We start from the raw sequence: 14,099 nt of genomic DNA on the forward strand, positions 1-14,099 counted from the left end.
CATAAAAAGAAGAACTCCACATAGACTCCTCCTGATGGCCAGTGCACAGAACTAGACTCCTACACAGAAAGTTTCCGCTACCGTGCCCAGACCGAAATAATCAATAAGAAGCACAATTTACAACAGAATCTCAGTCGCAAGGAACAAGATGTCATACACAGTCTTACGAACAACCCTAATATTGTTTTAAAAGAGGCTGAAAAAGGAGGAGTGGTAGTCATCATGGACAGATCTGCCTACATACCGGAGGCCGAAAGGCAACTGTCCAATATCACATTTTACAGTACAGAATCCCATCTAACGACCCCACAGAGGAATACCGGAAGGAATTACACAGGCTGCTCAGGGAATTTCCCACGGAGGCATAAAACCAAATCCTTATTGACACACCCCAGGAGCCCCGACGTGGAACATTCTACCTATTACCCAAAATACATAAACAGGGCAACCCTGGAAGACCTCTTGTCTCCAGCATTGGAACACTTGCAGTCGGTGCCTCCAAATATATGGACAATATCTTTAAACCATATGCCATCAACACCCCCAGCTATGTGAAGGACACCACGGACTTCCTACAGAAGGTACAATTTATCCACAACCTTCCAGAAAACACCATCTTAGCCTCTATGGATGTGGAAACCTTGTACACCAACACCCCACACAAAGATGAACTACATGCCATCAGTAGTATCATTCCAGATAGGAACCTATCCAGCCTAGCCACTCAGGTCTGCCAGTTTGTTCTCACACACAATTACTTCACCTTTGATGACAACATATACCTTCAAATTAATGGCACTGCCATGGGCACACACATGGCACCACGATATGTGAATCTTTCCATGACTGACCTAGAACAATGCTTCCTTAACATCTGCACCTGCTTAACACTTGCTCCTCTATCTGAGGTACATTTATGATATTTTCATAATTTGGACTCCTGGAGAGGACTCATTCAAGACATTCCATCAGAGTTTCAGCAACTTCCACCCCACCATCAACGTCAGCTTGGAACTGTCTACTGAACAAATTCATTTTCTGGACACCACAGTACAGCTACAAAATGGACAGATAAGCACCACACTATATGGCAAACCCACGGACCTACATACCTACATGTATTTACATGCCTCCAGCTTCCACCCTGAACATATCACTAGATCCATATTCTCTACAGCCAAGCCCTCTGATATAATTGCATCTGCTCAGACCCACAAGACAGGGATGCCAAACTCAAGGAATCACAACAAGCATTTCTCAAACTACAGTACCCACCACATGAAGTGAAAAGACAAATAAACAAGGCAAGACGTGTACCCAGAACTGATCTATTTCAGAACAAAATGAAGAGGGAAAATGACAGAACCCCACTAGTGGTCACTTAAAGCTCCCAACTGGAACCAGTCAGGTCCATCATTAATGAACTACAACCTATTCTGGACAATAATGCCACTCTTTCAAGGGCCCTTGGTGGCAGACCTTTACTTGCTTACAGACAGCCTCCATGACTCAAACAGGTACTCACCTACAGGACAACACACGACACAGATGGCAACCGAGGTACTAAGCCTTGCCACAAACCAAGATGCCAATTCTGCCCACACATTTATCCAGGAAATGTTATCACATGACCTAATGGTATCACCCACAATATTAGGGGGGCCTTCACGTACTCATCCTCCAATTTGATCTATGCTATACTGTGTCAGCAATACCTTTCAGCACTCTATACTGGGCAAACAGGCCAGTCCCTGCACCAGAGAATAAATGGACATAAATCAGATATTAGGAATGGGAATACACAAAAACTGGTGGCAGAACATTTCAATCTCCCTAGGCATTGCATCTCAGACCTCAGAACAGTGGTCATTGAACAAAAGAACTACAAAGGTAGATTGGAAAGAGAAACAGCAGAACTGGAATTCATCCACTAACTACAGTCCCTCAGCAATGAATTGAACAAAAACAATGGTTTCCTGACACACTGCACACACTTCAACACTATCTGACCCCATCCTCATAGAGGTGCTCTAAATTCATCTACTCCCCTTACCACAGGCTAGTTCCATTGCAAAATTGGATCTGCCACTTCATCTCCATGCACAAAGACCAGTTTCCTATGTCTTTGTGCACCAACAACCACCATTAAAATTGGACCAGTCACAGATGGTGGCTCCAGTCCAAAGTCAGTGGGTAGTGGATCCTCTCTGGGTTTTCATCTTTTCATCTTCATTTCTATACACAAAGGATTTTTAATTTCTATTGACATCCTCACATACCAATGGCATATATATCTGTACCTGGCTTCTACTCCATCAAATGCATCTGAGAAAGTAGACTGAAGTTTATGAAAGCTCATGCTGCCAATTTCTTTCAGTTAGTCTCAAAGGTGCTACAAGATCTCTCTACGTACTGATTCTACTGACTAACATGGCTATAGCCTTGAATATACCCTAATCTATATTACACAGCTATAGCAGTTTTATTGCATCTCCTGATAGAAACTTGTGATTTGTTTAGGGATCTAATTCTTTGCCTATTTCATTGCTGCATGCAAGAATGAAATATTTCAAAGCTGCTTCTTTGCTGAGTGAAATTATAAGAGTTGTGTTTGTTTTTCAATTTTTTTTTCAATTTTTTCCCCTCAGTAGCACTGGGAACAACCTGTGGAACTCAAATCCCCGGCCAAACTACAAACCCCAAAATTCTATTGGATGGAGCCATGACAATTAAAGTAGTATCAAATTGCTGTAACTGTGTAGTATAGATGCACTCAGAATGAAGGTATATTTTGATTTTGATCAACCCACTGCTTTTCTGTACTCTTGGAACCAGTGGCAGCTGGTGACTCCAGTTCAACGTCAGTGGATCCTCTCTGGTTTTTCATCTTTTCATTGTTTCATATTGAGTCTGGGGCTTATTTTCATTTTTTGATAATGGACTAGCTGTTGCCATGTGGACAAATTGCTTCCATTCTGTGCTCCAGGCACATCTTTTTCGAGGATAACATGTTTCCCCTGCCCAGTATCTGATTGCCATTCCCTGCCACCTTCAGCAATCAACCAGAATACAATAGCGTGCTCATTGAGCACCCTCGACCCGTGTTTGCCTGTTTGGGGAATTCTTTCCAAAGACTGTTTCTTTGAGGAGGCAATGCTATGTATTTCTTTCAGAATTAAGTCCCACTTTGTTCAGTTGGGGTTCACATGTGCATGAGTGTACATAAGACAGTAACCTTACTGTGTAATGGATTTTACTGTGCATAAACTATTTTTTCTTTCCACCTCCCCCTTTTTCAAGGGTAGAAAGATCAGCATGAGCCTAAACACTGAAGTCTGAAACTTCTGGAGGACCAAAGTTTGGGAACCCCTGGTCTAGATAGTTTTTGAGAAACCTTCCATCTTTATGATATTATAACAAAAATGGCTTTTGTGATAATAAAAGACATGTATGGGTATGTTCTTGGAGGAAGAGCAGAATAAAAATGTACTATAGCCCATGTTAATCCTTGCAGGATACAAGATCACTCATCCTTGACTGAATTTTGTCATTTTTACTGAGAACAGCGAAAGTGTTTTCCACACCCCCTGAGAAATCCAATAGTCAGTATCTAAGGTTGGATTTATTTCTTTTACTTCAAAAATTATATATATATATATATAGGCTGAGATAATATGGTGAAATCATGGGTGTGGATAAATAGTGTATTCTTTCACTTGAACCGTGCATGTCAGAGGGTTACTTGTTGGAACTGACTGAAAAGAACCATCTGCCATCAGGTTTAAGAAAAAGGGAGTGATGGGGATATGTATCTTAGCCAGGGGATTATTTTCCCTGACGGGCAAAAGAATGTCAAGGGGACTTGTCATGCCCTGCCGTGCAGGCAAGGCTCATAGCGGAATCCAGCAGTTGACAGAAAGGTGATGCAGGTAATCTGAGGTTGTTCAGAGTTCACTGTCATGTTGTGGGTTTTTCAGCACTTTGGGGTGTGTTTCAGGGAAGGTCACTTTCTGGCACAGAGTAAGAGGGAGGGTGCCAAGCACATCTAAGCTCAGGAATAAAATAAAATAAAAAAAGATGAGCCCTTGCTTTTCCACTCCCCTGTCAACCAGCCAACTCTCTGAACGGATAAAAAGGTTGCTTCTTGCCTTCCTCTCAGAGGGGCTCAGTTTCATTCCTTGCTGGGAACTCTTCCTTGGAAACTCCATCGCCCACTACTTGCAACCAAGACACATCTCCCCATAACCAACAGTCATCATGTCTCGTCAGTCCTATGGTTTAAGCATCAGAGGAGGAAACAAGGGATTCAGCTCTAACTCTGTCTCCTTAGGGGGTGGAAACAGAGTCAGCTTCAGCACTGCTTCCACATCCCGTGGGTATTCTGGCCGTGGTGGAAGCACTGGTGGGGGCTTCGGCAGCAGGAGCCTCTATAACTTTGGGGGCAGCAAGAGAATATCCACTGGTGGCTTTGGTGGAGGTTTTGGTGGCTGTGGCCAAGGAGGTGGAGGCTTTGGAGTTGGTGGTGGCTTTGGTGGAGGGCTTGGTGGTGGCTTTGGTGGATGTCTTGGCGGTGGTTTTGGTGGAGGGCTAGGAGGTGGCTTTAATGGGGCAGGTGGCCCCAACTTTCCAGTATGCCCACCTGGAGGGATCAAGGAAGTGACCATCAACCAAAGCCTCCTGCAGCCCCTCAAACTGGAAATAGATCCAGAAATCCAGAAAGTGAGGACTGAAGAGACAGATCAGATCAAGACCCTCAACAACAAATTTGCCTCCTTCATCGACAAGGTGAGATGATTATGACACTGTGAACTTTTAAATTGGTTTGAGGATTCTCTCTCTTCAGGTCCTTCCATTTCTGTGATGAGGATATTTCAGGAGTATTCCCAGTTTACAGGCTATCTGATGCTTTGAAATATAATGTATTTCAGGACTGGACAATTGGGGGAGTAACTGAAAACCTATGATTTGCCATTTTAAATGTGATGGCTATTAAATCTCAAATCTAACAGAAATTTCTAAATGACTCTGAGAGGGATTGCAAGTAGTTCCCAGGATGTTCTATTAAATAGGAATAGAACAGAAAGAAATACAAAATAAGAAGGGCAAATCTACCCTGAAAAATGTACTCTAATGTCACCCCCAAAGAAGCCTGGGCCTATACTTTGGTGAATGTGCTAAACATTCTGAGGTCCTTCTCCACCAATCTATCTCTTCCAGAATGCCCTGGGGAGACACTTGATTGTGACACCATTTTACGTTTGTGCTAGTTACATTCTCTAGTTTGTATTGTATAACATTCCTGGTCTTCCATGTTGCTGCCAGTATTAAATTGCAATCGGACATGTTGGGAAAATGTAAGGACATCTTTTTCTGCCCAGGATAGTCCTGTGCCAGAGCCTAGAAATAAAACTTCTTGGCCCCAAAATGAAACTTTCCTGAGGTACAGCTAGAAGAAGGCAAAAGGTACTGTGCATCTTCATGGGCTGCATTAGATGTTACAGGTGTATGCTGGGTAGCAAAATTGTCCCTAGTCTGCAGCATTATTGCTTCCTGAGAACACATGTGAATTGTTGCTGCAACAAATGCTTCCCTTCCCAGTTATCTTTCATTCTCATTTTCCACTGCATTTCTCAGCCTCGTATTGGGTTTTAGTGTTTTCTGTGAACAGAATGTAGTAGTAGATTTAATATGGAATTTGGAAGTTGTCCTTGGTTGTGGACTGAGGACTGGCTGGAAGGAATAGTGACATCTTTCAAGAAGGAGGTATCCAAGTTATGCTCTGTTAGAAAGTACTCTAGATGTGGTCTTGTGGCAAGCGAAAACATTGGTCAATTCTGGATTGACAGTCTTGCACAGAAAAGGGCCTGGCTATCTTGGAACTCTTGTTATGGTTTCATGCATCTGGTGATGTGAAGAGTCCCACATTTTATGTCTACCTTCTTTGAAACTTCCAGAAGAAAATATTGGTTTATTAATCATGAGACAGGCAGGGGCCATCCACCCAGCTTCAGGAAGTAAGACTAGCCTGACTAACATGACCAAGAGGAAAACACTGTTTCTGCTGCAGAAGATTTTTAAGGTCAAGTAGGTAAACCATAGGTGGAAGGATCTGAACCATTTTCAGTGTAGCAGTTCCTGAACCTAAGTCTCAGTTCCTGAACTTATGTCATGGCCAGAATCTGGAAAGTTATTTTACAAAGTAATTTTAGCTTAGAACATTACTTTAAAAAGTAATTAGTGGCAATTGTCTTTCCAAGGCTCAAAGTAGATAGTTATAATCATAGTTTTGTAAAGAAACTATTTTCTTTCCCACTATTTGAAAGTAAAAACTTTTAAAATATGTCAGAATTCTTCAAGCCATTGGCCTGTGATACAAAAGATGCCTTAGTAGTGAGGCTGTACCTCTGTAAGTATAAAAGAAACTAAAACAGTCACAATTATGCCATAAAAGGAACGAAATGGTTTCTTGTGCATTTATGGTCCCCATGTAACTTGTTATGCGATAGGTATCACCAAAAGCAGCTGTTAAATGTAGATCTTTATTTGTAACTATTAACCTACAATTTATAATTGGGTGTGCATAGCACCACAACAAGGACTTCATTCAAGGAAGGCCCTGCAGACTGATGAGTCAGTTGATCTCTCTTTGCAGGGAGGGGGAATGGGTGACTTTTTGCTTTGGAAATTATGAGTGCTTAACATCTATATCAAAGATGTTGTATTATAACTTTCATCATCTATGACAGTTAACCATGCTGGCTGGAGGTGGATGTTGTGGTGAACAAAATCTGAAAGGCCACAGGATATCTGTCCTTGATCTAGAGGCAAAAAACAGAGGGCAGAGAGCGAAAACTTCACATTTTAAAATGGCATGTCCAAACTCCCTCCCCAGAAGGAATAGTAATATACTAGAGACAGATACTAGATCACATAAAGCCTGTACCTGGTCAGTAAGGACTATAGGAATACATGGCAAAGGTTTTTACTGTATTTCCTCCCCTATCCACTCTTCTCCTTCCTTTAGGTCCGCTTTCTGGAACAGCAGAATCAAGTCCTAGAGACCAAGTGGAAACTCTTGCAAGAGCAAGGGCCTGGTTCCACTCAGAAGAACCTTGATCCGTTGTTTGAAGGTTATATCAACAACCTGAGAAGACAGCTGGATTGTCTTCAGAATGAGAGGAGAGGCCTGGATTCAGAGCTTAAAAATTGTCAAGATCTGGTGGAAGATTATAAGAACAAGTAAGAATATTTTAGCCCAGCCCAAATTTGGAACTCTAGATCCCCCCCCCACCTTGCACAGCTCTTTGAACATTTAGGGCAAGTGCCATGATATGCAACTTTCTGGAGTCTGCTATATTTTATTCCACTACCACAAATAAATATGCTTTATACCTGAGGCCTTAATGCCATTCAGAAGTGCATCTGAAGAAGTGGGTTTATGCAAAAATAAAAATGTTAATCTTAAAGGTGCTGCCACACTTCTTTTTTCTTCTTCTCTCTCCCTTCTTCCTTTGTCTGTGTGTTTGTGTGTGTTGGCACGTTTTGTACATTTGGAGTTATTTTAGCTAAGACAAATGGATGCAGCTCTGCTTGCATTTCAAGACTATATGCAGTTACAATAGGTTCTACAATATTTTTTGCTTTTAGCTGGTCATTCTATATTGACATCCAGTAACATGCAACTATTATACAGTGCATAGGGAGTGGAGAAAACTTGGCCTATCAGATATTTTGTGCTTAACTCCTATCAGTCTGTCCATCATGGCCAACAAGAAGGAACTGCAGGAGTTATTTAGGCAAACACATTAATAAAATCCTTTGCAGACATTCTTAGTCATCCCATAAAGATCTGAAAGACACCCCAGTTTGTGGTGTAGCTTGGGTTTGGGGTTGATGCATGCACCTACATCTTGCTCCCCACTTTAACCTTACCTATGAAGAGTGTTCCACATGACATGAAAACTGGTGTCTTACTAGTCCAAAGAGATCTGTTTGTTAGATATGGGCATTGCTGGCCTGTAATGCATAAAAATAGGTATTGTTATTTAATAAATAAGTATATTTAGAAACTATGTTGTTAATCAAGATGTTATAAAACAATACCTTTGCCTGATGTCAAAGGATGAGGAATGCATCCTGGCAGAGGATAGAGTCAGAAGAATGGGAACTATGAAGAATAGAGTGTGAGTCATAAACTTAAGGATGCCAAATAATTTCATAAAATAATTAGGGATTAGTTTTGCTAGTCCTTCACTTGCATGCCAAGCAAATTCAGAAGGACTTTTAATATTACAGTAATGTAGAAAGAAGGGAGGCGGGACCAGATTGCTTCACTTGCCCCTACTCCTAACCAAATTTTTGAAAAGAAGTCAGGGCCATGATTTTGTAATCAAGAATAAAGGATGGAAAAATAAAATAATTTTGTACTCCTTGTTCTGATTTTATACTAGTATTATTTTGCATCCAAGGGCCTGGTACTTAATAATATTGATATGTTTTGATCCAAAATTGAGGGTGGTGGATCACTGAGAAGTTGGACTTGATGGGCAGGGGATACAAAAAATGGCAGTCATCACAGAAGAGGAATAGTACAGGTAGAGAAGGAAAAATACTGAAACCAAGTGTCCTTTCTTTGTGATCATCAGATATGAAGAAGAAATTAACAAGCGCACCCAGGCAGAGAATGACTTTGTCCTCTTGAAAAAGGTAAGTGTATTCATGGTTTGATGGTTCTTTTCATTTTTCTTTTCTTTTACAAAAGGAAATGTGCATTTGATTACATTCCTCTAACACTTAAATTAATAGGCAGTATGGACCAACAAATTACTTTTAATACTAAGGCCCATCAATGCTTTCTTCTACAATCATTTATCTTGGGATATTTGTGAATGTTGATTGGACTAACCCAATGCTTTACAACAAGAGTGGGGGTAGAAAAGTGTGGACCTCTAGAAATTTGGTCAGTTGCCAGGGATTCTGAGACCTGAATGCCAAAACAATGGTTGGTTACCATTATAATAGAAAATGGGACCTTCTTGAACTTCTGCACCATTTGACAGCTTGTATGAAATAATACCAGCAAAGGCAAACTCAGTGGTCTCGGTCTACAACTTTTCCTTAATCACTAGTAGAAAAGGAGGAGAAGAAGTGAGATGATGTTGTCTGATAATGATATGTGACTGCCACTGGAGATTGTGGTACTGCAAGAGGTCTAAAGTAGGAGAACTGAATCTTGGAAGAAAAGAATGCAGATCTCCATCACCATCGCCATCCCAAATGCCCATGAATTTTTAGAGGCATTTAGATAACTCAGTAACAAAGAACTATGCTTGCTGGTGGCTTCTGTGTAAAATGGGCAATGAATCTGCTCCACATTTTACTTGAAACTTCAAAGGATCAATGCTGAATCTATTTTGGAGATGAGTTCAGCACATTGGACAGTTCCTTTAGAGCTCAGCTTAAAACCCCATAATGGATTCCTTGTCCCATTGGCATGGAAGCTGCCAGTTGCCATTATCAAGATAAAACAAAAATTCATTGTTCCTTTGCAGTGGTTTCAATGTGCAAAATGGCATTCAGATTAGCATTTAGAACTGAGTTTGGAGAAGTTACTTTTTTGGATTACCATTCCCTTCACTTCCTCTAGCTTGGGGGGAGGGGAATTCTGTTTCCAAAAGTGATGTTTCCAAGCTCTGATTTAGAACTGATATAATCATGTAAAAGGAATGATCCTTTTTCTGGTCTTTCTGTCAGGATGTAGATGCAGCTTACATGAACAAAATTGAAATGCAAGCAAAACTGGATGCCTTGACAGATGAAATCAACTTCTTAAGATGCCTGTATGAAGCTGTAAGTGGTGTTGCTGTTTTTCTATGAGCACTTGGGACAGTACTGGAGCAGAACTGATCTTTTGTTGCATGGTATGGTGGGCTCAAGCGATCCTCAAACAAATACATCTCCCATCTTGAATTCCTTTCTAAAAGTGGACATACTGTTTGAAATCAGGTAACAGTATTCTCCCATCAGAATAGTTAGGATTGACCTGAAAGATTTTAAAAGCTTTAAACATTTTAAGGCCATTGATGACCAGGACTCTTGGAGGACTCTCATTCATAAGGTCTCCAAAAGTCAAAGCCATCATAATAGCAAGTAGCAACAAATGGTAACATCTGAGAAATTTGAGTATTCAATTTTTGGGATGCCAAAAAGGTGTCAAAGAGATGTTGAAGACGATCAGACCTTTTTAGGTATGGCAAAGTGGACTCTCCCACCCACTGCGCCACCTCTTAAGGTAGAGACAGGTGTCTTTCTACAGGAAAAGGAAGAAGTGATTCAGGATATGAGCAGGTGTATGTGGAGGGAAAGGTGGTATATTTATGGCAGTGGCTGCATTTCTTTGGCAGGAACTGAGCCAGATGCAACAGACTGTTTCAGACACCTCTGTTGTTCTTCAAATGGACAACAACCGAAACCTGGATTTGGACAGCATCATTGCAGAGGTCAAGGCACAGTATGAGGAAATTGCCCAGAGGAGCCGTATAGAAGCAGAGACTTTGTATCAATCCAAGGTGAGTATTCTGGCATTCATTTCCAATCAACATTGGTAATCTGAAATGCTGCTCAGATTCCTCCCCCCCATCTTTCTGTAATTCCGTTTCATGTATGCTACGAAGTAAGGTGTCCAATTACTGTGCAAAATCAGAGATGCATGCAAGACTTTTGAGTCCCATATTAGTAGGATATAAAGTGAATAAATAAAATGAATTAATAATCTTGTATTAATTTATATCAGAGGTGGATGGACCTTAGACTTTGGCAGTCTAACTATAAACAGTATCCCCATAGCCCACTGACTTGATGTGTTTTTAAAAGATCTAGGGAAGGTTACTTTTTTTGGACTGAAGGTTTAAGAATCCCTTAGCAAGTATGGCCTCTGGAGATGGTAATTCACCCCCCCCCACTGTCACCTCCTAGCTTTTCCAAACTCTAGTTTTCAGTTTACAAAGTAGAGATACATGCTTAGATTCTCTTATTGGGGTTAACCATCAAGTGTGAAGCAACCTGAGTATGTGTGTTTGCATAAACTGAGAAGAAGTAGGCTGTTACTGGTCTCTGCTGGAGCATGCCAAAGAATGCCTAGTCCATCGTTCTTGAAAAGGAAGCCTAACCAACCCTAAGCCAAACATAGGAAGCTACTCTAGACCTTTGATATTTATTCAGGGTCTAAGCAGACAATGTGAAAGGGTGGCCAGTGAGTCGTGACTGCACCAACCACACAGCCCACTCCCAAAGTGGGCCATGGCCACAGGACCCAATCCAGGCCACCAGAAATTGGATTATCTTGGCTCCTTTTTGCTCCAGTCCAAAGGACCAGAGCATGGCTTTGGGCTGCTTTGAAGGTGTGCATTGTTTGAATGCCATGCCTCCAAAGAGGCTGGAATCTACTTCAATTGGCCTGTCTGTTCCAGGTCTTAGTGTTGTCTATACCAATTAGCAGCAGATCTCCAGAGTTTCAGACAGCAGTCTTTCTGAACCCTACCTGCAGTTGTGGGAGGTTGAACCTGGGACTTTCTGTATGACAAGTTCATGCTCTACCAATGGGAAGATGGTTGTTTTGCAAGCTGCTCAGTAGCCCATCAGACACTGGACAATACATTGATGCTGTTTACATTGATGTTAGAATTTATGAACTGTTTATATGGAGCTTTTTAGCCAGAATAGTCCACTTGGAACTGCTGCAACACTTTTGTTTGGTGAGACACCTTCCTAAGGCAAGGATGGGCAACTGGGGTCAATATCCTCCTGCCACAATGTCTCCTGTGGGTCACCTCTTCTACAGCAAGCCCCAATATCTCAATTTTCCTCTGCAGTTCCTCCCAAAATGGCAACAGGAGGTGATTTTGTGTCACTTCCTTTCTCTATTTTGGGAGGGACTACAGAGAAAAACAGATTTAGGGGGCAATACAGGATTTTGGGGTGCTTGTGAGGGTGGGGTGGGGGTATTTTTGTGAGCTTTTATGTGTTTTAGAGCTTTTCTCATAGTCAGGGGACAAATATTGCCCCGACATTTTAATTTTGGGAGTTGGCAGCTTTGGAAGACTGGTGGGGGCTTCAGGATTCACAGTAATGGGAATCTGGAACTGCATGCAACCTCTGGGCCCCCCTTAGTCCATCCCTTTCCTAAAGGTACAAAGTACATATCCATTACTTAATTGGGTCTCTCTGCCACAGATTCTCATGTCAGACCTAAATAAATCTCATACTTTGTGTCTTTCTGAATCCTAGTATGAAGAGCTGCAGGTCACAGCTGGGAAACATGGGGATAATCTACGAGACACCAAAGCCGAGCTCTCTGAGCTTAACCGGATGATGCAGAGGATACGTGCAGAAATAGATAATGTGAAGAAGCAGGTATGGTGGAGGAACTTTTGTAGGATTAGCCCTGGGGGTGACATCCCATTTGGAATTTTTCCTATAAGTAAAACCTTATCTGGTCAGCTTGCTCCTTCCATGTCTCCTTAATTACAATCATGTTGTCAGAAACATAGCTAAAATGTGCTGAGTGTGGCAGATAATGCCTGGATATTCCAGAACAAGAAAAGTTACCATTTTGGATTTTGTTGTTGTTGTGTGCCTTCAAGTCATTGCTGACTTATGGTCATCTTTGGGTGAATTTATAATACACAAATCTCTCACCCAGAATAAACATGGCTGAGGGATTTAGGGCGTTGTACTCCAAACAAGTCATTTTAAAAAGTTCTGCAAATCTCTCTGGTACATAAATATAAAGCTGCTAGTGAAAGGTATGATAATATAATGGTGCTAGTCACTTGGAGATATCTTAACAGATCTTTGGCTATAACATTAGGAGCTATTGGAAGCGCAGCATCCTTTTTGTCTATTCTTTTCTTCCATAAGCCTTCTGGTCTGTGCAGTTACTTCTCTGGCATAGTTTTGGGACAGTGTTCTGCTGCAGCAGCACTGGGGACAAGACAGAGTTGTGGCTCAAGGGCAAGTGGCTGAGATTGTGGTGGTGGTGGTGGTGGTGGTGATGATGATGATGACTGTGATGTCAGTAATTGGGGTGTTGGTGATGCTGATGATGATCATGATGGAAAGTCAATTTAAAATATTCCAAAATGGTCAAAAACTTATTTCTCAAGAATCAGAGAAGCCTGATGAGGAGACCTCTGGGTTGATGAAAATCTCCACAATTCAGGATTTATTCTGTGCATGATTTATGTATTATTCACAAAAAATAATATTTTTCTGCACAGGAAATAAAATTTTCTATGCAGAACTTTTTTCCCCCAGAAATATTTTATGTGCATAAAATCCTGTTTTGTATGAAAAAAGTACACATTTTATGCAGAATATGCCACCAACTGCACCATTCTGTGTGCAGAAAACAGTACTTCTGCACAGAAAATGCTGTTTCTTGCACAAAAAGACTATGCGGACATTTTGGACAGAATGAATCTCAGATTGCAAATAGTTATTGACATCTGTGCAGTTTTCTACAATTTTTCATTGCTTCCTTTAAGAATAAAATCAGTAAAGAATTACATCACTAGATGATTTGAAGTGTTCAAGCACTTCACATGTTTTCTTATCAAAATTTGTATAGCAACTGTATCATTAGCACCTGTTCTTCATTGTACATTTGAGTACAAGATTAGGATGCATGAGTGATGTAATCTTGTGACAGAAATATTCTTAAAATATCTGTCAAAAATTCCATGAGATTTTTCACTTCACATGAGATCAAAGAGTCTTGTGCTTTGCTTTTCCTTAATTTTTGTTGGGTTTGTTGGCACAAGAACCATAGCTGGCATCCTGACCTAGGTGCTATTATGTAAGCAATGATGTTGTCTTCTAAAACCTGTGGAAGATTCCCAGGAATCCTCCTCACTGTGCATCTTGCTGTAGGAACATAATTGGATATTTGTTGTTGTTGTTGCCTCTTGCTCTCCCTCAACCAATATGAATGTATGAATGTTAGTGTGAATGTTAGTTGATGATCCGTTATTTTAGTGAATTAATAGTAATGTCATTGTTTTAAAAATTGTATTTTATATAGAATTGTTTTAGTGCTGTAA

At 40.9% G+C, this 14,099-nt stretch overlaps 1 protein-coding gene across 1 annotated transcript in view; it reads left to right on the forward strand.

Annotated features, from left to right (window-relative positions):
• The first annotated feature begins 4,257 nt into the window (after positions 1-4,257).
• Positions 4,258-14,099, forward strand: part of LOC149322599 (keratin, type II cytoskeletal 6A-like) — a 14,448-nt gene continuing 4,606 nt past the window's right edge. The window contains exons 1-7 of the mRNA XM_089508545.1: positions 4,258-4,555; positions 4,586-4,785; positions 7,025-7,239; positions 8,646-8,706; positions 9,754-9,849; positions 10,404-10,568; positions 12,286-12,411. Of these exons, the coding sequence (XP_089364671.1) occupies positions 4,258-4,555; positions 4,586-4,785; positions 7,025-7,239; positions 8,646-8,706; positions 9,754-9,849; positions 10,404-10,568; positions 12,286-12,411 (1,161 nt within the window). The remainder of the gene's footprint in view (positions 4,556-4,585; positions 4,786-7,024; positions 7,240-8,645; positions 8,707-9,753; positions 9,850-10,403; positions 10,569-12,285; positions 12,412-14,099) is intronic.

The sequence above is a fragment of the Sceloporus occidentalis genome, unplaced genomic scaffold, assembly GCF_023333645.1.
Source record: "Sceloporus occidentalis isolate IW3139 unplaced genomic scaffold, rSceOcc1.0.p SCAF_1, whole genome shotgun sequence".
Classification (NCBI taxonomy): domain Eukaryota; kingdom Metazoa; phylum Chordata; class Lepidosauria; order Squamata; family Phrynosomatidae; genus Sceloporus; species Sceloporus occidentalis.